Source organism: Peromyscus eremicus, chromosome 4 (assembly GCF_949786415.1).
Source record: "Peromyscus eremicus chromosome 4, PerEre_H2_v1, whole genome shotgun sequence".
Lineage (NCBI taxonomy): Eukaryota > Metazoa > Chordata > Mammalia > Rodentia > Cricetidae > Peromyscus > Peromyscus eremicus.
Genome location: NC_081419.1, coordinates 99,457,561 through 99,483,848, shown reverse-complemented (window position 1 = coordinate 99,483,848; position 26,288 = coordinate 99,457,561). Strand labels below are relative to the sequence as shown.

The window sequence follows — 26,288 nt, the reverse complement described above, 5'->3', positions numbered from 1 at the left end:
GCTTCCTGTGTGCTCTGACTTCACTGTCGTCTTCCCGGGGCATTTGATGGGCTCAGGAAATTACACCAGACGGAAGATGGGGCGGCAATCAATTAAAAAAAAAAATACGTTTCTAAGGAAAATGAATCTAGGCTTCGCACAAGAGTTATTTGTAATACCATATGCCCTAATGTCCATGGTACTATATATCTAATTTCTAGCTCTTTTCTCGCCCCTCCCTGTCTCAACAAGAAAGAAATCGATTTTTAATCTTCCGCTTCCCAGCATACTGACGATCCAGGAGCAAAGATTGCCTTTACTTCTAACCTGTTCTTCAGATACCACCCTCCCTCTTCTCCGCCAGGCTTCGTTTCTCAGGGCTACTAGTTTAGTATATTCACTGTGCATGACTCATGAAGCTGCAGCCTGATTGGACGAAAACCAAGCGGCACCCCCACCCCACCCCAACCGGTCAGTCAATTACAGCTATTCTCGGCTCCATTCACAGATTTATTAGCTCTCACACAACGAGGGAAATTCATTCGGCAAAATTCATTCATAAAAATTTCAACAGCCTGCGTATCATCCGCTCAGTTCAGCGTTCTGCTGTGCACAGGCTCCTGAAGGAGACTGCAGGAGGGTCCGGGAGGGAAGGGAGCCCTGAGAAGGGGTGGGCCGGCCGGGATCGGATCGGAGCTGCACCGAGGATGCCCGGACCTCAAGCCGGAGGAACAATGCGGACCAGCGCCCGTCGCTAGGACTCCTGGCTGGTGGCCCAGAACCAAGATCCTCCGAGAGAGGGCAGCCGTCATAACCCCAGCCCATACAGAAGGGCCTTTGACTCTTATGTGCTTTTTTATTTTTCCCTTTGAAATGAGCAATCACGGAAACAAATAAAGGGTTAATGGGCCCGTCGCTGCCCCGCCCCGTGGGAGCTGGAGGGAGCAGGTTTGAAAGTTCCTGTGCGCAGAGGGAAGGGGGATAACTATTTTTGCTGAGGCTAAAGACGTGGTAGCACCGGCTGCCCCAGCCTGGGGGACTCCGGGGTGAGGAACTCCCCCCTCCCCCCGCCCCGGGGCCTCTGCCAGGGCCGGGAAGGGACTGCGATCAGAGCCTGGAGGCATCTTCCTGGGCTGTCATCATTGAGCAGTCAGGGACCCGGGCGGGTGGCCTCCGGGGCAGAAGTGAAAGGTGGCTGTCCTGTGGGTCTACCGGACAGCGAAGCAGTTTAGGCTTCGGTGCCCCGTCTCAGCACTTCCAAGGCTATGCGAGAACGCAGCCAGGACAGCCAGGCAGGACTCGCTCTGTATGTAGGACTCTTTGCGCACCTGGGGATGCTTCACAGGGCCAAGTACAGCCGCTTTCGGAACGAGTCCATCACGTCTTTGGATGAAGGGAGCCCCGGAGGCTCGGTTGGAAACAAGGGCTCGTCGCCGCCTCCCTACCCAGCCCTGGCCCCTCACCTGCCGGCTGAAGATGCCGCTGTGCCCACCCAAGAAAGCCCCACTACGCTGTGCACCTTGATCCCACGTATGGCCAGCATGAAGCTGGCCAACCCAGTCACTTTTCTGAGTCTGAAAGCCTTTTGCCTGGGTACCAAAGAGGTGCCTCGGCTGAAGCTCCAGGAGAGCCAGGATCAAGCTCCAAGCACTCCAGCTTCCCCAGAAACCAGTCTAAATAGGACTGGTCCTGCTCCTACACCGCATCCGGACCAGGTGGGACACGGGGCCACCCCCTTGCCTCCTGATGCTTGCCCACTGCCTGGCCCTGGACAGCCAACCCCCAGGAGCAGGCAGGACAGGCACTCTGTGCAGCACCTGTTGGGGTCCGGTCTGAACTACTCTGTGAGGGTAAGTCCCTAAGGTCTGCTCCCTGGGCACTGGCAGGAGGGCAGCCTTGTTCTCTGCAGGGGTTTCACCTTACCTGGCTGGGCTCTAGGTTGCAAGAAGACATACTTACCATTGTATCTATAGAAGGGACTCAGATTTCCTACAGGGACCTGGCATGTACCAGAGTCAGACCCTCTTTGCTCCAAGGATGTGAGCTGTTGCTGACTGGTAGGCAGATGTTGGTGCAGACATATCTTCTCATTCAGATAGACAAGATGGCAACTTCTGGTCTCCTCTGGTCCAGTGTCAAGGATTTCTTGTTGGATTCATAGTTGAAACCTACTAGGTTATTCTGGCTGTTATACTTGAGGTGAATACAGTAGAGATTTCTGTGCTAAGATAGAGGAATGTGTGGTATACCAGAGATTGGACTTGGTTTATTTATTTTTTTTTATTTGACATTTAACAAGCACTTCTGAAAGCCTAGCAAAGTCCTGAGTGTTGCCGCCGGAGCTAGCCTTAGCTGTAGCCTACACAGGAGGAGGAAGGCCTGACCCTGTGTATGTCTACAGCCGGGCTCCTCACTGGCATTGTGTGTGTCCTTGCCCAACCCTGAGTAAGTAGAGATGGAGCCTCTGTCTTTTAGAGCTCAGGTCTCAAGGTATGCGGTAACAGGAGGGCAATGTTCAGCAACTGATGTGTGTTGTGAGGATACTTGGGGAGCTTGGGAAGAGAGGACATAGTTGGGTTCTGAGATTTTTTTAAAAATAATTTATTTTTATTTTATATGCATTGTTTTGCCTGCATGTACGTCTGTGTGAAGGTGTCAGATCCCCTGGAACTGGAGTTACAGACAGTTGTGAGCTGCCATGTGGGTGCTGGTGCTGGGAATTGAACCCAGGTCCCCTGGAAGAACAGCCAGTGCTCTTAACTCCTAAGCCATCTCTCCATCCCCGGGGTTCTGAGATTTATGAAGTGTGCCATGACAATGGCAAGTCACTGTGGGCCCTTTCAGAGAAGCATGGGGTTTGTCCTGGAGAGTGAGAGAAGCAGGTTTGTGTTTGTGTTTGTCTGTGTGTGTGTGTGTGGGGGGGGCTAGCACCCAGTCCTCAGGAACTGAACAAGTTAGAGCAGGGGAGAGACAGTGGTCATCAAGTTCCCCAAGGGCCAAATGAAGAGGCTATAAACACTGGTGAGCAAGACCCTCATAGGTTCGCAGGCAAATCATGAACGTGGTTTGTAAAAGATCCACCTGCTGGTTTATTTAGCTCTTGTGGGAGCAGGAAGAGACATGCCTAGGACCAGTGAGATTGCTTGCTGTTCTTCACGGAGGGTGTAGATAAGTTAAGATGAAAACTGATCAATGAAGAGTAACTTCCAAAGTTAAGTCTTGGGTGACACTCACGGTGCCAGAGACAAAAGTGGAGTAAATTAGGAAAGAGAATTCCTGAGTTTACTTTTGACTTATCAGCTTAGAGCAGATGTCTTATCAGATATCTAGAGGTGCTGGTATACCGGTAAGCAGTCTCCTCGGCTCAGCATCGAGCTTAAAAAGTCAGAACGGAGCCGGGCGGTGGTGGTGCACGCCTTTAATCCCAGCACTCGGGAGGCAGAGCCAGGCGGATCTCTGTAAGTTCGAGGCCAGCTTGGGCTACCAAGTGAGTTCCAGGAAAGGCGCAAAGCTACACAGAGAAACCCTGTGTCGAAAAACCAAAAAAAAAAAAAAAAAAAGGGAAAAAAAAGTCAGAACGGATGGTAGAAACTGAAGTGTGAGCATTGCAAACCGACCACATAGATCTCAAGGAAGGCTTAATGATGGATGCTGGAAGGATTGCAAAGAGAACAGGGTTTGGGATGACTTGATACAGCCCCTAACAAAGACAAGCATGTGGAGTCCAGCTCCTGCCCTCCACAGGGAGTAGCACACCCTGGCCAGGCTTGCATGTTTGTGGAAAGTTCACAAGTGCTTTGCATTTGTCAAGCTGTAGGGTGCCAACCCTTTATGGTTTGGAGCGACTCCCAAATCTGTACTCTTGGCACCTGTCCACTGCTTCAGATGCCTACCCTCAGCCCCACCTTCCCTTCTGTCGTGCACCCCTGCTGGTTCCTCACACTCACATACCTGTATAATTTTAAGGGTGAAGAGTTGCTGGGTGATGTCCATGTTCCCTGGGAGGTACCCTTACCAGTGTTTCTGGGTTTTTAATGAGGAGGCCAGCTGTCTTCTCATGGTGATAATAACTTACCTCAGGAGAAGTGCTGACCCCGTGACCCAGATGAACTCACAATATTGCTACAATATTGTGACGTGCATCTCTGGTTTTAGGTGCCTTTCTCACAAAGCCTAAAATATCTTAATGTTTATAGATCCTACCTCGAAAAACAAAAGGATTATATTTGTCATATGATCAAGTTAAAATGTCTCTGAGGAAACTGAATTCCAAAGAACTAATTTTTCGAGTCAGGAGAGTGAGGTCTGGACTCATGTCTTCTGTTTACCATTCTTAGCTCTCTTCCCCACAGGGCCCCACCCTGGCTGGCCTTCTGTTCCCGAAAATTCTGTCGGGATGTGAACTAATTTCTAAAAATGAAGCACCAACCTCTTAATTTTCAGTGAAAATAATTGTATTAGCAAGACACACCATGAATGCTGTACTCTTGGCTACGGGCACACGCGTGTGGAAGATGTGAATAAAAGCTTGCTTGGAGCAATAGATTCAGGTCAAGGGATCAAGAGATGTCCTGAATGGCAAGTAGACATGGGTCCAGTGAGGACTTAGGAGCAAATTTTGTAGGCAAAAGGAGCCCCGTGTTCTGCATCCTTACCCACATATGTATTACCCTCTACTCTCAGTCACTCATTTGTATGGCTTACACATGTTGTGAACCAATCCCATTGCAGGAACTGTTGTAGAACGTGGACATTGGTTAACAAAATAGACAAACTCTAAGCGTCAGATGGGTCTCATCCCTGCGGAGCTTTTAATAGATAGACAAGTCGGTTTCCTGTTCCAAATGTGAGTGATGCCGTGGAGAGTGGGAAAGCAGGGTAAACAGAAAGCCAGGCACTTGGGTGGAGGTGCTGTATCCTTTGGGTCAGGATCAGCATTGTGATGGTATCTTCATTCATTGCAACAGAGACTCTGTTTTCCATCTACCCTGTTAGAGTTTTTGGGTTAAATAACCTTTAAAAAAAATGAAATGATTCTTCTCGTGGTCTTAAGATGTAGAATAGTAATGCTATCAACATTTTTTCTATGACTCCTGGGAGCCTATTTTTAAGGAACTTCCACTTAGCTAGAATTTTGATTCTCTTGGAAGGTTCTCGGGGAAGGTGGCCTAACGATCCATTCTTTGTGAGCTACCAAACCAGGAATGGAACTGTAGTCTGGGTAAAGTCCTGGAGTGGGGGAAGTTCATCACATAGGCTCAAACGATGACTTTTGTCTTCACCATAAGACAAAGGCTCACCTCTCTGAGGTCTTCCCAAGGCACTCTAGTCATGAATGGGCACTCATGTTGGTCTGAGATGCCCTGTACAACCGGCAGTGAGTGTGGGATCAAAAAGAGCAAGCTCTGAGTTCTTGCGAATCTTGCACCAGCATCTAATACTCCAGGGCCCTTTCTTCCTTCTCTCTCCTTCAGAATGTTAGTTTTATTGCCCACCACTCTCCAACCCTAACAGAATTCAAAGACTAAGGCAGAAAGAGGCACCTTGGGGACCTCCACTAGTGGCCCTTGCTATTATCCTCTGCAGAAGACTGTCTTCTCTAAAACAGCCCAGAGAGTGTATGATGTCTGTACATGACAGCTAGTAAGTAGCAGACTGAGCTTCCCATCCAGGTTTGCCTTACTCTCACCCCTTTCTCTTCCCATTAGCAACCCCCTCAAACATCTCGCCTGGAAGCTTATTAATGGAGCCAAGTAGATGAAGGGCCTTGCTGTGCAGGAGAAGGCTCTCTCAGGATCAGCTCATACACCTGGCCTTGCTGTGTATCTGCATGGTTATGGACTCCCCACTTTGCCTAGTCTCTCTCAACGAAACTGAAATAGCTCCCCAGGGCTCCCGTGGCAAGTGCCACAAACTGGGTGGTTTATGCAACAGAACTTGACTCCAGTTAAGGAGTCAAGAAGCTTCAAGTGAAAATACTAGAAGGGCCAGCTCTCTACCGTGGCTCTGCGAGAGGAATCCTTCCTCACCTCTCACAGCTTCCGGGAAGTGCCAACAGTTCTGGGTGTTTTGCGGTGACAGGCACATCCCTCTTCTCATAGCCACTGTTTCCATACGGCAGTCTTGCTTGGGGCCCACGGCCAAACCCTCTCCTTCAGGAACAGGGACAGCTGGACTAAGGCCTGCTCCTGTTGGGAGGACTCATCTTAATTACCTGTCTGCTCGCATGGGCCTCACCACTGTTCAGCAGCTGGACACGAGTTGAGGGGTTTCTTCCTTTCCGTTGTAGCTATCACAGCCTGCTCCTTTCCTGAGATGACCCCGGTCTAAGGATGTGTCTGATTTGTGAGCCAATAAGCCAACACTCTGCATCCTCTTTGTCTGATCTGGATGTAGCCCACAATACTACCTGTGAACTTTGTGGGGAGCCCAGGACTAGAGTGACACCAAGGGCAGTGCTCCCATCTCCCAGCCCAGCACTCGAGACTCCAGGTCTCCTTTCTCTTTACAGGACTGAACTAAAGCGGGGGCTCTGATACTAACCGGCTGTATGACCTTGGGTGGGTCACTTCACCCCCGGGGCTTCTTTTGCTCCTGTTTAAAACCAGAAATTGGAACAAAATGCTGTCTTGGAGCTTAAGTCAGGGCTTCCTTTCCATTCATCTGTATTATCAGGATCTCTGTTATTAGAGCTTCCTGAAGGAAATTATTTGTAGCTTCTTGGTGGCCATTTGAAGGAATGGCCTCAGGGACACAGTGGGTGACTCTTGTCCCTTTCTGTGTGGTCCTCAGCTGGCTGCCACCATGGAGGCAAGAAAGGCATGTTACTCCTGAGTGGAGCTGGTGGATGTAGGGAGGGTAGGGGTGGAGTATAGGGAGTGTGGGGGAGCAGGGCAATGCATATGGGAAGTGGCTTCTCTTGAGACCCTTACACATCCCTTGACCTCTTCAGTTCTTTCACACCACTGGACAGTAGTGCAAAACAGTCACAGGGATCAATAAGTCTAAGCTCTTGCAGTTGAGCAAACAGAGGCTTAATTATAAGTAGCGCCTTGCCTCAGACCACACCTCCCCTTAGTGGTAGAATCCAGATAACTGGCTAACACTCTTGTTTCCTAAGCTCGCCTTGCTTATTTCTCCTGGTTCCCTGCATTGACTGTTCTACTGCAGGTTGGCTCTACCTGGGTAAGATGATGGGCGTGCTTTCGAAAGTACCAATGATCAAAACAAAAGCTTTTTTTCTTACAGGAAAGTAATCTTAAAATAATAGTAAGAAAGTAAAAGAGAGTGTGGGAGAGTGGTAGGGAGCCTGGATTAGTCTGTTTTCCATCGCTGTAAGAATTATCCAATGTTGGAATAGCATATAAAGAAGAGAGGTTGACTCATCGCACCCTTGGGGGCTGTAAGTCCAGGACTGGACAGCCCCATCTACTTGGTCTCAGGTGACAGCCCCTTGACTGTATCATAATATGGTAGGTGGCATCTTGATGAAAACATAGTGAGAGGGAGGTTATGGGAGAGATAAAAAGCCAGAGTGATTCAGGGTCCAGGCTTCCTCTTTTATAGCAACTCACTTTTGTGGGAACTAATTAGGGTGCTGTGAGAACTTTCCGAGGGAACGCACCCAGAGACCAAATTCTCTGTCCTCTCCTCCTGCTGGGTTCCAGTTTTCAAAGATCCCATCCCCTCCTGACAGTGCCACACTAAGACCCACACTTCAGTACCTGAATCTTTGGGGACATAGTCAAACCATATCCAAACCCTAGCAGACCCCTGAGAGCATAGGCTTTGCCCACTTCACTCTTGTTTAAGGAGCATTTTGTGGATGGCATGTGTCCATGTTGGAGCAGAGTGACCCAGTGTGCTGGGATCCCTGGCTGCCATTGCCTGACTATGGCTTCATCTCGTGTGCACACCTTCCACTCAATCCACGCGGCAAGAATGAGCCAGCTGTGGTTCCCAGCACACAGTCTAGCGAGTGACCTGCAGATCGCACTTCACGTACGGGTCAAGGTGGCTCTACACCCCTTCCGCTCAGCTCCGCTCACCCCCATTGGCTGTCTGTACCCACAGGTGGCTCCGTTTGCACATCAGCCTGTGGCATGGCTGTGTGAGGAAGCTTCCAACCCCTCTCTTTATCTCCCATTTTTCCAAATGAGAAAACCGGACTGACAAACTGAGATGTCTTTTTGAGGAAGCATACTGGGGTTTCTTTCTTTTATGTAGTGGGACAAAGAGTACTTGGGGACAGAACTGAGGGAGGGACCCTGCCTCCTCTGTGGGAAGAGACTTTGCTGTCCTGTAAATGTGGCAGCACCCTGGAACAGGCTGTCCACACTTCACAAAGAGTCTGTGTGTGTCAGCAGTCACTTTGTACAGCAGTTGTTTGGGAGCGAGAAAACTTTTAAAATAAGTTTTGCTTCAACTTGATAAGATTTCTCATGTGGTTAGGGACGGGATAAGATGAGAAAAGAAAAGGATGCAAAAGCTTCGTACAAACAAAATTTGTCTCATTATGGGGAGGAATGGACATTCAAAGGTATACTTTGAGGCTAGGGGTGTGTGTGTGTGTGTGTGTGTGTGTGTGTGTGTGTGTGTGTGTGACTAAATTTGACCTTGGTACCTCACCATGTCCCTTCCCTTGGCCCTACCAGAACCTTCTCTCTGATCCCTCAGAGCAATAGAGTAAAAACCTTCTGCAAGATGAAGACATGTGTTTATCTTACTTACTCTTCATTGTGTTATTTCCAAAAGTCTTCCAAGGAACTCCTACATCTGTCAAAAATCTTGATTTCTTTTTCTTTTTTTCTTTTCTTTTTGGTTTTTCGAGATGGAGTTTTTCCATGTAGTTTTGGTGCCTGTCTTGGATCTCACTCTGTAGCCCAGGCTGGCCTCGAACTCACAGAGATCTGCTTGGCTCTGCCTCCGGAGTGCTGGGATTAAAGGCGTGCACCACCACCGCCCAGCAAAAATCTTGATTTCTAACCTACATCCTGGACCGGAATATACGAGGCAGAGGCCCAGAAACCTGCATTTTGTTAAGCCCTCTGCGTGATTCTTCTGCACGTAAACATGGAAAATGTTGCCTCTGATGAGTGTTGCAGTTCGCAGCCAGAGGTGGTTTTGTTTTACCCTCAGGCCATTTGGCAATACCTGGAGTAACAACCGGGAGGGAAGGAGCGCTTCTGGCCTTGGTGTTTAGATGCAGCCAAACATCTCTCAGTGCACAGGCAGCTCCCACAAGGAGCCTGGTGGGGCCGAACCAGCCAATAGTGCTGAGTCACTAGAGAAAGAAATTCAGCCTGGAGTGAGTCAGGGGCTAATACTGAAAGAGGAATAACCTAGGGATTCCTAGAAACTGTAGCCTAAGTTGCATCTTATATTCTTCCTTCTTTCTCCTCTCCTAAGCCCGTACGCTTTCTGAAATGCATACTTTCCCATTCTACTTCCGTCCCAGCAGTACCCCAAGCCCTCAGGATATCAAACACACTCACAGCAAGACATAGTATGCTCCCATTAGCAGCAGATTCTGCTGTAACAGGCACAGCCCAACGTAAACAGCATTTAGAGGCTAGGTGGGTATGTGTGGTGCTTTGAATAAGAACAGCCCCCATAGGCTCTGTAGATGCCACCTTGCTGGAGTAGGTGTGGCCTCGGTAAGCCTTTGCCAGGCCCGGTCTCTCACTCTTTGCCTGTGCATCAGGATGTAGCTGGCGACTGCTCCAGTTCTGTGAGTGCTGCCATAGTCCCACCGTGCCCTCCACCGTGGTGATAATGGATCAACACAGTTGCCTTGGTCATGGTGTGTCTTCACAGCAGAACAGTGACTAAATATGGTAAGTGGCACGTCCTACCATTATTGGCACCAGCATTTTAGTAGGGCAACACATCCAGAGCTTTAACAACTAATTTACAGGCCCCAAACCTCCTCTGAGGTTGGAGATTCCCTCTAGTTGAGAAGACATGACATAAAGCAAAAACCTGCAGATCATGTGCTATAAGAATAATGTTAGAAATTGGACTTTCCTTCTTAGCAACTGACTTAGTTACTATTGCCATGATGAAACATCATGACCAAATGCAAGTTTGGAAGGAAAGGGTTTATGTGGCTTACACTTCCACATCACAGTCAATCACTGAGGGAAGTCAGGGCACGAACTCAAACAGGGCAGGAACCCGGAGGCAGGAGCCGATGTAGAGTCCATGGAGGAATGCTGCTTACTGGCTTGCTCCTCATGGCTTGCTCAGCTTGCTTTCTTATAGAACCCGGGACCACCAGCCCAGGGTTGGCACCACCCACAATGGGCTGGATTCTTCCCCATCAACCACTAATTAAGAAAATGCCCTATAGTTGGATATTATGGAGACCTTTTTCAGGTGACTTTAGCTTATGTCAAACTGACATAAAATTATCTATCACAGCATTAGAGAATAATTTGTTTGAGCTATTTATAGGAAAACGATTAAACGCATAATTCAAACGTAGTTGGAGGGAGTAGGAAATGACTCAGTGAAGTGCTTGCCTTGCAAGAATGAATACCTACCTTCAGACCCCTAGAGTTTATGCAAAAAGTGTGTGTCTGTGTGTGTATGTGTGTGTGCATATGAGTGGATATATGTGTATGCATGTGTGTGTGTGTATGCATATGTGTGTATGTATGTGTTATGTGGGTGTGTCTGCCTGTATGTATATGTGTGTAAGTGTGTGTGCATGTGTGTGTATGTGTGTCTATGCATATGTGTATGTATGTATGTGTGTCTATGTGTGTGGTGGGGAAGGAAACAGGTGGATTCCTCAGAGTAGTTGGTCAGCCACCCTAGCCAGTCAGTGCATTTTTATGTTCAGTGAGAGAAGCTGTCTCAAAAACTAAGGTGGAGAACAATAGAGGAAGACACTGGACATTGACCTTGGCTGTCACAGACACACATGCACACCTGTACATACACCATATTTCCCTAACCCATTCCTCTCTAGATAGGCCCCTAGCTTAGTTCCATGCTGCTGTGTTCTGTGCTACAATAAACATGATGTGCAAGTGTCCCTGTGAAGTGTTGACTCAGAGTCCTTTGGAAAGACCCAGGAGTGGTGTACCCAGGTCCTATTAGATTCGATCTAATTTTAGTTTTCAGAGGAGGCTCCATACTGACTTCCATAGCAACTGGACAAATTTCTAACCCTGCCAGCAATGTGTGCAGGTTCTCTCTGCCACATCCTCACCAGCATTTGTTGTTTTCCCTGTAACTGCCCTCTGCCTGGAGTGAGATGGAATCTAAACATGGTTTGTATGTTTTCTGATGCCCAGTGAGGTTGAATATTTATGAGCCATTTCATCTTCTGAGACCTGTCTATTTCATCAGCTCATCTATTATTGAGTTATTTGAGTTCTTGTTTAGTTTTCTTAGTTTTTTTTCTGTAGTCTAGATATTAGCCCCCTATAACGTTCATAAATAGCAAAGGTTTTCTTTCATCCTGTCCGCTGTCTCTTCTTTCAGTTGACTGATTCCTTTGCTGAGCAGAAGCATTTCTGTTTCATAGGGTCCCATTTGTCAAGTGTTGGCATTATTTCCTGAATGACTGGAGACTTGTTCAGAAAGTCCTTGATTATGCCTGTATCTTGAAGTCTTTTCTTGTCTGGTAGTTCCAGAGTTTTGGGTCTTGCATGAAGGTCTTTGATCTCTTTGGAGTTGATTTTGTGTGGAGTGGGAGATACAGATCTGGTCTCATCACTCTACGTGGGTATGCCCACATGCTGTTTGCCGGAGACAGTCTTTTCTCCAGTGTATATGTTTGCCATCTATGTAAAAAATCAAGTAACTGTGGCTGTGTGGCTTTATATCTGCTGCTTCACTCCATGGACTTACATGCCTACTTTTGTGCCATTACTAAGCTGTTTTTATTCCGATGGTTCTGTAGTACACCTTGAAATCAGCTGTGGCCACATCTCCAGAATCATTCTTTTTGCTCAGAATTGCTTTGGTTATCCCAGAGATTTTTGATTCCATAGGAATTTTAAGATTTTTTTTTCTGTGAAGAGAGGTTTTGAAATTGTTATGAGGAGAGGCTACCATTTTTACTAGTAATTTTATATCCTGCCACTTTGCTGTTTATCAGATCTCAGAGTTTTCTGGTGGAGTCTTCATGGTCTCTAATGTACAGACTCATATCTGCAAATAAGGCATCAGAGGTACCTTGGGGTGGAGGGCGATGCCAGTGAAAGACATGGGGACCCCAGCAGGAGAAGAAGCATCAGGAGGGAGGTTCCATTTCAGACAAGTTGAACTGGTCAGGAGAGAGAGGTAACCAGCAGTAGGCAGAAGTGTGGAGAACATCTACCTGCCTTGTGTTGTGCTTTGTAGATCAGGGGTCAGCCACCTTTACCTGACAACTGTTCCATTAAATGGAGGGACTGTAGGTGATTTCAGTGAGTGGTGGAGACTGCAGAGCCTCCTAATACCACACAGCAGAAGCTGCTCATCTGATTCCCTTGAGACTGGAAAAGAAAACCAGAAAACGTTACGTACGTAATTTTGACACAGACATAGCTTATATAAGTATACATTTGCGCTGTGAAGTCAAGGTTCTTTATTTGAATGCCACATGCAATGATTCATATTCTTTTTGAGTAAACTCTGCCCACAGCATCCCATCTGCATTTCACTTCTTCATTTCTCTACAGCGAAAGGGCTCCTGCCCACATCTTCAAAGCAGATGAGGGCAGAGACAATAGCACTTCATGTTTTACTACATTTTTGAATAGCCTTAGCTACCTCCAACTTAACATTATTTTTTAAAAGCAACTTGTCATCACGGAGTCGTTTTTAACCAAGCTTCTGACCTATTTTCATAGAATGACTTTAAAAAAATTAAATCCAACATTTACACCTTATCAATGTGTGTAATGTCTGTGTAGATTTTATATGTATAGTGATTGCTGAATGAAGATGTGGCATAAACACAGACGATTCCCAGTGAACTCACAGTTCACAGCCAAAGACATCAGCCTAGTGACACATTTCTGTGTGGGTAGTACCAGTACCCTGCTCGGTGCAAGAGGTGGGTCAAGGCAAACCCAGACAGGGAATTTTATTGTAGTATCTATCACATGTTAGCAATTCTGCAACATGATTTGTTGACATGACTCACAAGGCCCCTGCAGCTTTTGTCATGATGTACATTGTCCCTTAGTTGTGATCCATGGCTCATTGAGGACCTGCCCCTTTATTTGGGAGGTATAAGTTCCCTTCACGCTTACTGCTTTTACCTGCTGCGAACTAAGAGTCGATGCCTTAGATGTTGATGATGCCTTGATGTTTGTTTTTCTCAGTGATAGCCTCTGGTCTCCTGGGATGCCCTATGCATTTCCGCAGCATTTTGTAAACATTAACCAAATTCGAATAAAGTTTGTTAAGAAGGTGTAATTTGTTCTCAACAGTTTTTGTCATTTGGAGAAAATACTTTTCTCAGGTAGGACAGTGTAAGCAATTAGTAATACCATGTAGTGAAGAATTAGTCTTCCCCAGAGATAAGTACCCTAAATGGTTATCCAAACCAAAATGATTGGTCCTAATATGTGTGTGTGTGTGTGTGTGTGTGTGTGTGTGTGTGTATGAGAAACACTAAAAAAAAAAAAAAAAAGAAATTCCCTTTAACCGATTTGCTTTTCCTTATCTGTTTGTCCAATCCCAAGCTGCTTTACCCCATCATGTGGATGCATGTTAGTTCATCTTTGACCCCAACACTCGAGCTGTTGGCACAGACCTCGGTCTCCTAACGAAGGAGATGTTGTCTCACTTGGCTGGCGAAGGGCGACAATGACACCAGCTTTTCTAGTTTTTTGTTTTGGTTTGTCTACTATTTCATTGTTGTGTTTCTCTGAAACGTCGAAGATGGCTTGGGACAGAGATGTGTGTTCTCTGCTGAGCTTAGGACAGTAGGAGTTGTGGGTCTGGAACATCCAGTCATTTCGTAGGAAGGCTCCACTTTCAGTCAACAGTGATTCAAACGTTATCTTGCTGTTGGAGAACCATCAAGCCTCTCGTGAGAAAACTCTTTGATGAACTCTCTGGGAAAGCGGGACCAAGGGGGGCAAAACTCCCCGCCACCACCCCCAGAGAACAGATTAAGGGGCCTTGGACATTTGGGTGAAGATGTTCTGAGAGGAATGGATTTCACCCAGACAGAGAGTCCCCTCGTTTGCTCAGTGAGAAAAATGTTTGCAGGTGGCCGGATCAGGGTTGCAAGGTTGGCACAAAGTTGTCAGCTCAGGCGCCTTCCATTTTTCTGTTTGGCCATCCTTAACTGATGGCTTCCATCCTCGGGTCCTCTCAAGGTGGTGTCATTGCCGCCTGAGCAGCCACCGCCACATTTGTTGTCTAGGTAGTAGGAGAAAAGAAGGGTGAGCCAGAATGCTGCACCTTCTGGCTGAGTTAGCCACCTTTTAGGGAATTCCCCTTCAAGTCCTGCCTAATGACATCCTCCTGCATTTGTCTCGTGGTTTCGAAAGAGGAAGCTGGAAAAAATGGTTGTTTTAAAACTGGATGCATTTGAGGGTACATCGGGGTACATTTCTTACTTATATGGAATTCACACACACGAACAAACACACACGTACACGTGTGAACACAGACACACATACTGAAAACACAGAAGTGAAGAGCAGGACAGTAGTTACCAGGATGAGGAAGGACAGACAGGGAGATATATGTCAAAGGACACAAACTTTCCGGTCACTAGGTTTAAAGCTCTAGCATTCAGCACAGGGCTAACATTAGTAATTTCCTATTGGATACTGGAAATTTGCTACGGGGGTAGATTTCACACCTACTTATCAGACCTACAGAAAGATCACCAACAAGGGTAATCTTCCAGTCATGCCGCATTGGCTGTCTCTGTTCTTCAGTGGGAGGATCAGAGAACTCTCAGCATAGGATACTTCAGAAGGATGTTAAAGGAAGTGATTCAGCGAGCAAGCCGTCTTTGGAGGTCACAGGAGTGCCTGGCTGACACCGGGCATGCTACCACCTACTCTTCATGGTTCCCACTGTTTTATTCACGAATGCCGCTAGTCAGGGATCATAGCTATAGGCTTGGAGTGTAGGTGTCAGGGGGAGGAGAGAAACTGCCTGGTTCCATGGGAGTCAAGTTTGAGATGGACTCTTCATTGTGTACGACTCCCTGAGTTCTCTTGGGCCCTAGCATTGCACTTGAGCATGTCTTTTGTGTTAGCTACTCTTTCCATGGCTATGACAAAACACCCAACATAAGTGACTAAGAGAAGAAGGGTTCATCCGGGCTCACCATGGAAAAGGGAATATGGCCCACCCATTGTGGCTGGAAGGCATGGTGGAAGGGGGCCAGGAAGCAGCTGCTCACCCCATGCCCAAGGTTAGGAAGAGGATAGGTTCAATCACTTCCTCCTCCTGCCCTTAGCACTGAGTCCTGGACTCCAGCCCCTGGAACGCTGTTGCCCGAATTGCAGGTGGGCGTCCTCACAGTTAAGCCTCTTTGCAAACTCTCACAGACAAGCACAGAGGTACGTGTCTCCTGGATGATTCCGAAGCCAAACAGATTGTCACTGATGACCAACCACCACACACCTGTGCTATTGACTACTTACGCTGAATTATGTTCCTACAGAGTTGTTACTCTGTGTCGTGATCCACCTCACACTAAGGGACTGTAAAAGAGATGGGACAGGCAGGGCCTAGTGTCAGGAGGCAGGTGGATCTCTGAGAGTTCAAGGCCAGCCTGGTCTACTTAGGAAGTTCCCAGCCAGCCATGGATATGTAGTGATTCTATCTCAAAAAAGGACAATAGAAACAAAACAAAACAAAAACTCCTAAACATACAACCAAACAAAAGGAGACAGAGAACTTCCTTCTACCCTTTTTTCCTCCTCAACTAAAAAATGCTGGGTTTTCTCCCTCTAAAGAGTACAGGCCATAAAACATACACCTGAACCTAAGGTCCTGTTGGAGATTCATTCTGAAGGTACTGACCTACTAGAGGGCCTAATAGTATTTAAGTCGGAATCACAACTGTAGAGTAGATGCATCAGGAACTTCCTGTCTATGGGAAGTGAGCAACTAGACAAACTGCCATGCTCAGTTAGAGCCCAATGATGGTGACCTTGTTCTGGTCACTTTTGGCTTCAGAAACAAAGGGTTTATGACTCAAAGTGGGATTTTTGTTTATTTGTTTTAAATTACATTTCTTTTTTCCTTCCTTCCTTCCTCCCTCCCTCCCTCCCTCCCTCCCTCCCTTCCTTCCTTCCTTCCTCCCTTCCTTCCTGTGTGTGTATGATTGTACCTGCACCCCAGCATATACAAGAGCTTAGAGGAGAATCAGCTCTCTCTTTCTTCCATGTGGGTCCTCCTGGAGATTGAACTCAGGTTATCAGAATTGATTTCTAGAGCCTTTATCTGCTGAGCCATCTCAGGCCCAATACTGTCTATTTTTTTTTTTTTTTTTAAATACTGACTAGCAAGATTGCCCCTTCTGAAATGCCATCACAGTGAGTCTTTGGTCTAATCCTGAAGTAACAACTATGGCTGTTGAAGGCCTGGGTCCTGCCGCCACATTCCACAGCAGCTTTCGGACTTAACACAGAGGCTCTGCCCCTGTTCCTCATAAGGTGTAAGATGCCCTGAAAGCTACCCAGACATACGGAAAGGGCAGATGTTCCTCCCCACTCCAGAAGCTGTTTGATTCAGGAACTCAGTTGAACCCAACTCATCATTAAAGATGATTTATCTGAGCCAGACGGTGGTGGTGCACACCTTTAATTCCAGCACTCAGGAGGCTACAGAGAGAGATCCAGGACAGGCACCAGAACTACACAGAGAAACTCTGTCTCGAAAAACCAAAAGACAAAAAAAAAAAAAAGATGATTTATCTGAATTAGGCCTTGCAAGCTTTATGAATGTTTCCATTCTCGCCTGACCCAGGAACTGTGAACCTACCATGGTCTCTCCTCTTTCCAGTGTCTGTCAACACTGTCGCTGAGCACGCTCAAGGCTAGACTACCCTTAAAATCGCTCTTCTCCGTAGCTTATTGTTTCTTTCCTTGACATACAGATTCCTACAAGCAAAAACCAAACCAAACCCTTGTGTTTAGTGAGCTTGCCTCTGCCTCCCCTTGGCTGAGATGCACCATGATTATTTTGTTGATGAAAAGTAGAGACGTTGTGATGGATGACCTCTGAGATTCCTCCAAGCTTGGGCTTTCCTTCAGCCTACCACCAGAATCAGACTCCACCACAGAACTGTTGTGGGATATTTGATTGTACTGTGACACTCTGAGACTGTTAATAAAGTTAACCTTGAATCAGGGGATGGAGTCAATGACTAGCTGACTGGAATTGGCCATAGAGGTTTTGGAGGACCCAGGATATGATAGTGAGGACGGGAAGGAATCGGGAGGGGCTTAGAAAGACTCACAGGTTTTTTGATCTGGGAAGTGTGGAGAGAAAGGGTCAACTGGTCGTTCCTTATTCTGATGCAACACATATGCTAGGTTCTCACTTCCCAAGACTCAATCAGATTTGTGAGTAGAGGGCATAACTAATGTTTTCAAGAATTGAGAAATAGAATTATTCTATTTGTAGAAATAGAATTGAGAAATAATGTCATAAAAAGGATGTTCCACTTTAAGTGGATTATGGGTGGTCAGGAGAGGTTATACAGACACATCATTATTAGGTTATAATTACATCCCAATTTAATTAAACACGTATACAAAATATAACTGGTAGGTCATTTGCTGTGGATATTGCTATATGTAAATAAACTCTGATTGGCCAATAGCCAGACAGGAAGTATAGGCGGGACTAACAGAGAAGAGAATTGAGGGAACAGGAAGGGAAGGGAGAGACTGCCTGGAGCTGCCGCCAGGACAAGGAAGATGTAAAGTACCGGTAAGCCATGAGCCACGTGGCAAAGTAAAGATTAATAGAAATGGGCTAAATATAAGAGTAAGAGCTAGGCAATGACAGGCCTGAGCTAATGGCCAAGCAGTTTAAATAATGTAAGAGTCTGTGTGTTTATTTTACAAGTGGGCTCTGGGACTGGTGGGACTTGGTGGCGGGAGCTGGAGAGAAATTCTCCAGCAACAGTCATTCATTAAGCCATTGGAATGATTGACAGAGTTATGGTGTTGCTTTTGCTACAGAAGCTACAGCATTGAAGCCATAGCCAAAAAGAAGAAACAAACAAAAGCCATGGTGGACATCCTGGACCATGAGGACAATAGTCACATCATTTCTTTGTCTACACCCGTTAGCATCCTTATTGACACCTGCCTCTGGGCCTGCATCTCTATAATGGGCTGCACGAGGTTCCAGTCCTTTACCTCTGGGCCTGGCAAGCTTAGACTCCGGGTAGCAGGCCTGCAAATCACACTGAGGGTCTGAAGAACATGGTGCTGGCTTTTTGCCTAGCCTTTCAGAGCAAAGGACATCCAGCAGGCCTCTCCGGGAAACAGATTAGCCTCTGTGAGCCTCTGCTTTTCCATCTCATTTATGATTCATGACCCGGGCTGTATTTTTAGCTTTATTTATTTGGGTCTAAGAAGTGGGTTGGAAGGAAATGTAGTTTGGAATCCCACGGAAGAACGAGGAGAAATTGCTATCACGTTTAAGCGAGGCTTGTCTGAAGTTTGGTAATAATAATCAGGCATTCAGCAATTGTTTAGAAAGTCCACGGTGGCTCCACACTGTTCTAGGTTCTGAGAATAGAAGACTTCGGAAGACTCAGCTTCCACACTCTTAACTGTCAAACAGTTCATCATGAATGTATTGTTTTGTTTTTTTGAGACAGGGTTTCTCTATGTAGTCCTGGTTGTCCTGGAAGTTGCTCCGTAGTCTAGGTTAACCTTGAACTCAGGGATCTGCCTGCCTTTGCCTCCCGATTGCTGGGATCAAAGGTGTGCACCATCGCATCTGGTTTGGAAAGGAATGTATTATACTCCCTGCTGATACTCCCTGCCACGTCTCCAGGCTTTCATCTCTCTGCACTCCTTGGAGTTGTGGAGCACCCCTTACTCTTGCCCCGCACCCACTACCTGGTAACCCCTCTTCCAGCCTTCCTTGCTTGCCCTTCCCGACTCCTCCCACATCCCTTGTTCTGAGAAATCTTCTGGTTTCCCTGAAGCTCCTTAGCTGAAGCTCCTCCTACCACACAGCTCCACAGCTCTGCAGTCTGTTGACACATCCCTAGAGAAAGTGCTCCTGACTGATGAAGTCCCTTCACAGTAGTTGAGGCTTTTTCACCAGCTCTCCAAACTAAGCAGGTGGCATTGGAGATGTCCAAGAAGAACACTGTCATCCCAACATAGGGACTTCTATCCTCTGAAGCCTCTCCATAGGCCAAACACATGGTTTGCACAATTGAACAGCTAGTAAGTACATGGAAAGCTCAGATCAAGCCTGTCTGAGTTTTGACGTCCATACTCTCAGACTGTGATAGTCTCGCTTCCCTTTCATGTGGACCCTGGCAGGGCCAGTCAGGTTGTTCTGGGTTAATACGTCAGTGTGGAGCTCAGTGTTTCTTCCTGACAGCACACTGTCTGAGACTCTGTTCACTCAACCACCAGGGTCAGCAGTGACTTCAGATTTCTAAGAGGAAAGAAATGGGACTGATCACTGTTGTGTGATGCCATCCACCAACTGAGGAGCTGTGTCCACCTTCAAAGAGGCTAACGGAGTAAAATCCATATGCGGGGAAGGGAAAAGTTGGGAATATTTTTGGATTGGCACTAATGATCCCCACGTATACAAAAGAAAGCAGCAGGGGAAGCAGAAAAATGAAAATAAAAGAAGGAGACTATGTCTAGAGGAATGAACCCTTGGGGAGGAAGAAAGGCCTGCCTCTCTAACCACGGCCGGCCTCTGATTCAGCAGCTGCTAAGCATCAATTATTCAGTCCCCTCCCCCACACACACACTTAAATTAGTACTTTTAAAGCTTTTCCTCCTCTGAATGTATTAATTCTTTGACATGCTCGAGGACTCCCCTGCCTGCATCAGGAAAGAGCCAGGAGAGAGCAGTCAACTGATACCACAAGGCTCTGCAAGCCAAGATCTCAATTCCCATTTGCATCATAAGCCACCAGTCCCAAAAGGCTGAAGACTTTCTCCTGGAACAGGAGGCTAGCATTCATGGTCTCCTTGGATTAGGCCTTTACACATTGATAAAAATCTCTTAACAGCAGCCTGGAAGCCTTGGGCACAGGGCCACAAAGCCTTGCTTAAGGTATTAGTTGCAACTTTTGAATTTTAGTCGCAAAATTAAAACCATTGAATGCAAAATCCAAGGCCTAGGGATTCCCTACAAAGACTACAATGAGAATTTTTGTCAGAGAGAATTCATCTTTGTCCGCTCCAATTCCTGCTTTCTTAGAACACAAAGGATGATTGGTATGAGGTGGAACTGAAGACATATTCACCATCTGAGGTGGCTGAGTTCATATTCTGATGCTGTTGTTCTTAGAGTCAGGGCCTGAGTCCCAGCAATGTTATCAACCTGACTTTAGCCTATCCTCAATTGGCCAACTGAAGAGACAGAGCAATAGTGAAAAACAGAGCAAGCAGATGTGTTCAATTTGGCCACTTAGGTAAGAGGTACGAATAAAGAGGGTCCAGTGTCCCCCAAGTACATCTTCAGAGTCTGGGCAGTAGGTTTATGGGTAGGTGGAAGACAGGAAGTATGTACAACCAAGCAGGCTAGGCAAGGTGTGCACTTCCCCATCACTGACCGTTGGCCCAGTGCCTGTCCTTTCTTGTACAGTGGTCTGAGAACATGTCAGAACTGTGGGGAATCTCTTCCTGGAAGACAAGTTCCTTTTCTGGCTGGCACCAGCCTTTAGCTTTTTCCTTTTCACAGCATGAGATTCTTAGGAATAGTCTATTTCTTTGGGTCCATTGATTCAATTATCTGGTAACTAAGGGGAGGGGCACATGTGTCTCTACTTGGAATATCTTCATCCTTGACAGACTGGTTACACTATAACATAACACTCAAGAAGGGACAATTTATAAAGAATAAAAATTTAATTGGTGCCAGGCAGTGGTGGTGCATGCCTTTAATCCCAGCACTTGGGAGGCAGAAGCAGGCAGATCTTTGTGAGTTCAAGGCCAGCCTGGTCTACAGAGTGAGATCCAGGAAAGGCGCAAAGCTACACAGAGAAACCCTGTGTCGAAAAACAACAAAACAAAACAAAACAAAATTTATTGGCTTGTGGTTTTGGAGTCTGGAAAGTCCAAGAACATGGTGCTCACTATCTGGCTAGGGCCATCTTGCTACACCATAATGTGGCGAAGGGGATGACATGGTGAGACAGAGCTAGTGTGTTAGTTTAGGGTCTAGTGGATGGATAGGTGGAGGAGAGACTCAATGCAGTATCTTTAATCTATAGATGTTCAGGTTCATGGATTCATTTTCATTTTAAATATCTCCCTATATTACACCAATTTTGGTACATGGCATACTTTAAGAGGATAGTCGTTATGGGGAAACCTCTATGTGATCCAAGACCCCAAGGAGAACTGTTATTAATAGCTGTCTCATGGGTAAGATGCCATAATCTTGACTTTAAAGCAGTGTTCAACACCAGTGTGCACAGGCACACACACACACACACACACACACACACACACACACACACACTATGTTACACTTTTTCAAATATCAAAGAGTCTGTTTTGTACTTTTTTATAGACCTAGAGAGTAGCATTTCTCCTACCTGATAAACTTCTTTGGGGGCATGGAGGTGTCATGATATAGACAGCTTTAAACATCAGAAGATCTGAGCTCTACATTAACCAGCCCCAGGACCATTGAGCAGAGCACTGAGCCTCTGACCATCAGTTTTTCAAAAGGGATTGCCCACTTCTTTAGGTCCTGCCCCAGTTTCATCCTGGGGATCAAATGAAGCGATATGCCTGAGAGTAGATGGAGCACATCCCTGTTTGTGCAAAAGCACACGGTAACATAGGATGATTGTTCTGCCTAGGCACAGCAACAGAAAGAACTACTTGTGGCTTCAGTGTTGTTCCTCGGTGAGGTCACAGCCCTGCAAATGCTCTCTGTGTGGGATTTGCCTCTGGGATGACCTCCAGTTGGGTGGTTTCGTCTGTGTTCAGGTCTGTAGGCAGAGATGAGACCTCCTTCAGTTCAAAACATTTCTCGTGTAAGGGATTTTCAATGGAGTAGGATGGTTGGAATGAGGGAAGAAATGGCCGGCATTCTTGCCTTGCCCACTGATGACCAGGGCCTTTTTCAAAAGAGTTAGAAGGTTTCTATGCACAACTACAGGCAACTCAGTCTATTAGTCATTTTAAGGTGACAACAAGACTAAGATTTTTATTGTATATTCTGACTTTTGCCCCTAAACTATTTTATTTGCAGGGTCCTGGATTTCCCTCTATCAAAGAGAAACTCTTCTGAATCAACTTAAAGCCTCACTTGTATCTAAAAATCATCAGAAATTCTACTTTAGATGTCCCCAGCTCTGCTGACTTCCGGGAAACCAGGAACAGAAGTAGAGTGGAGACAGTTCCCTCCATATAGTCTCTAAGTGATGGGGTCTGCTCAGTGGAGGAGAGAAAGACAGGGAACTGGTCCCAGAACAACAGGCCTTTCCAGCCCTAGCCTTGCTGTCTGGCTTGGGCTCTCTCCTGGTCATGAGGTCTCCCTCTTGGCAGAATCAGCAGAAGGCACAACTTACTTTTAGAAGATTCCATTTTTGTGAGCACTAAGGACTCCAGAAGGTTAGAATTCCTTGTATGCCAAGTTCCTATTTGTAAATGAGGGAAGAAGTCCAGGTTTCTAAGCTTTGACCTTGGTATAGAAAGAGGAGTTTTCAGTTCATGCTCAGAGTTTCTTTGTTTTCTTTTCTTTCTTTTTTTTTTTAAAGGTTCAATTTAATTAACCAAGATGTATTTGAGGAGCTGTGGGGTGCCAGGCAGTACTCCAGGTGATGTCGACAGAGCAATCCTGTTTTTCATTATTTGCTTCAAGTGAGGGAGACAGAAAACGGACACATACATAGTGTTTTCAGTAATAGGGGCACAGAGAGAAACAGAATAGAACAGAGAACGAAGCGGAGGGAAGTGGGGGGGGGGGCGTTCTGTTTTCCTAGCTGCCCCATCTCTAAGAGAAGCAATGTTTGTCAATCAATACCCGGTGACTTCTGGAGGGGAGGGGGGTGTGTTCTGAGCGGCGCATCTTCCCAGTCCAGAAGAAGGATTTTCCCCGTCCATTTCCAGAAGACCCACCTTTCAAAGCAAACCTGTCAGGAGAGCTTCAGGTGACCTAGCTCCAGGGTTATCTTAACGGATGCCATACTCCTTTAAAAATGAACATGTTTTAGGTGGTCCAGCCAGGATGCAGGCTATTTTGAGACTTCCTGAACATCATTTCTTGGCAAATTCCTTGAAATAAATCGTGTATTGCACTGTCAGAGGTGCAGGGCAGAATGATGACTAAGATTACCCCCCACACACACACACACACTGCTGCTTCCCTGTCCTTGAGAAGCCTGCAGTGGAGCTGGGGTTTAGACATTGAAACAAATTCCGGACTCACTGGGTCAGTGCAGCATGGAGATGTGACCAAAATTCTCTGGGACCCCAAAGGGCAAACAGAGAACACTGCCTCCAGGGTAGTGGGTAACATTTCAGACTGTGATGACTTCTGATTCTCCGGTCACTTACTCATTAGTCAGCCACTTATACCTGAGTGGTTTATTCCAGGGTCATGTACTGCCTGCAGATATTGCTTACTTGGCTCCTTATCTGTCATCGTCTCTGGGCAATTGCTTTACTATGTAGTTCACGTGCCATACAGTTCATTTATTGTGTCGAACCGTATGGTTCATTCATAATAGTATTCAAAGTATACCCTTCATTAGGGCTTTTTTTTGGTATATTCATCGAGTTGTGCAACCATCACCAACTTTAGAACATTGTCATCAGCTCTGAAAGAAGCCACACTTGCCAGCAGCCACACGCTGTCCCCATCCTTCCCAGTTCTATTTCCCAGTTATTCATCTTCCGGTATGGGAGACAGAAAATGGACAGATATCTGGTCTTTTCAGCAATAGATGCGTGAAGAGTAGTAGAAGAGGGTGGCGGGAGGGAAGACGGCAGCACTCTGGGATATTTGTATAAATGAAATCGTACAATAGACATTCTTTTGTCACTGCCCACCCCCCAGATGAGAGATTTCAGAGTTTGTGTTATAGCATGCTTCCACACCTCATTCCTTTTCAGTGCCAGGCACCATGTTGGGGCACGGTTATAAGTCCTTTCTCCACACATCAGTTGATGGACATTGGGATGCTTCTAGCTTGGGACTATTGTGAATACAACTTCTATGTGTTGCTGTGTATTTTCAGTTTTCCTGGGTCTCTTTTGGGGGTAGGAATGCTGGTTTGGACATTAATTCTCTTTAGTTTTCTTGAAGCATTGGTCAGCTATTTCCCCTCATGGCTGCATCACATCGTTTAGGCTTTTTTTTTTTTTTTTTTTTTTTTGAAATAGGGTTTCTCTGGTAGTTTGGAGCCTGTCCTGGATCTCGCTTTGTAGACCAAGCTGGCCTCAAACTCACAGAGATCCACCTGGCTCTGCCTCCTGAGGGCTGAGATTAAAGGTGTGCACCATCACCACCACCCAGCTTATTTAGCATTTTTTAGTAGTGTGAGGCAATTCCAATTTCTACACATCTTTACTAATATTGACTTTTTTGTTTATTTGTTTTAAATTATGCCTCCCGGAGGTTACGAAGTGGTTTGATTTTCATTTGTCTAGTTGATGGATCATGTTGGATGCCTTTCCATATGCTTACTGGCCACTTAAACATCCTCTCTGGAGTAATTTCAAACTCAGATCATCAGGCTCAGTGGCAGGGGCTCTTACCACTGAGATATCTCACTGACCCAGATCAGACAGTTTTAAAGCGTCCCTCCTGATTCTAGTGGGGTTGGAAAGCATTTTCACAGGCGGAGAAGAGCAGGAATCATCATTTAGAGGAAATACAGACGGGATGAAAAGAAACCACAGCGAACACTGAGGAAAGGTGGTCCAAAGAGAAAGATGCTAAATTGGGGAAACATGTTCTCACAAAAGCCAAAGAAAGAGAGAGGTTCAGAGGAAAGCAAGCAGTAGGGAGGTGAGGAGAAGGAGGAGGAGGAGGAGGAGGAGGAGGAGGAGGAGGAGGAGGAGGAGGAGGAAGTAGTTGGTGGCTCAGGCAGTCTCAGTGAGTGTGGAAGGCACCTGAGCTTTCCTCACCAGCTCTGCACGAGCCAAGGGCCTTCAGCAGTCTGCTCCTCCACACAGGAGCAGGGCTAGAAGTGCAGACAGCCTCGCGGTTCTGAAGGGATATCTCACCTTCGTTCTCTATGTTGGTTTTTTTTTTTTTTTTTTAAATGAGGAGGACTAGAAATTGTTTAAAGATGGCGGGAGAACCCTGCAGTGTCTTCTTGCTGGTGTAGCAGCCTCTGCTGTGGCTGAGTATCTGCTGCAAGGGCAGCTTTGTTCTGTGGTACTTGGATGACAGTCTTTAGCATTTCTTTCCGATGTATTTTCTTCTTTGTCTTATTTTACACTTACTAACTGCAGGGCCTGTCACTTAAATGCCTGTCATGTGAGCATGGTAGTCTTCCCCACTCTGAGCCCAGGGGTAGTTCACTGCAACAATGGTGTCCTTTTTTTTTTTTGTTATTTGTCGCTGTGATAAAACCCCATGACCAAAACCACCCTGGGTGAGAAAGGGTGTGTTTTAGCTTACAGGCTAGAATCTGTTGATGAGGGAATCCAAGACAAGAACTCAAGGCAGGAGCGTGGAGGCAGGAACCAAATCAGAAACCTTAGAGGAATGCTGCTGACTGGCTCACTCTCATAACTTGCTCAGACTACTTTCTTATCGATAAGCGATTGCTTATCAAGAAAATGCACACCCCCAACATGCCCATGAGCTAATTTAATGGAGGCAATTCCTCAACTGAGGTTCTCTCTTCCCATGTGACACCAGTTTGTGTTAAGTTGACAAACACTAACCATCACAGAAGGGACTGTGAGTCGATTCAAAGGTCCTTAACTCTTGTTAGTAAGCTGTGGTTCCTGCAGGTGAAATGTTAAACATGTAGGACCAGGGGATGCAGTTACCTTGACTGTGTTGAGGTGGGAAGACCTGCCTACTGTGGGTGGCCCCATTCCCTAGTTGGGATTCTGGATTGCATAAATCGGACAAAAAAAAGCAAGCACAATCGTTTATCATTTTCTGCCTTAAGAATGTTGTGTGACTGGAGGAAT

General features: G+C 46.3%; 1 protein-coding gene across 1 annotated transcript in view; it reads left to right on the top strand.

The window, feature by feature from the left end:
- Window positions 1–685: 685 nt before the first annotated feature.
- The window catches only part of Shc4 (SHC adaptor protein 4), a 96,523-nt gene continuing 70,920 nt past the window's right edge, over window positions 686–26,288 (top strand). Inside the window, exon 1 of the mRNA XM_059261307.1 lies at window positions 686–1,829. Within this exon, the coding sequence (XP_059117290.1) occupies window positions 1,245–1,829 (585 nt within the window). The 5' untranslated portion in view covers window positions 686–1,244. The remainder of the gene's footprint in view (window positions 1,830–26,288) is intronic.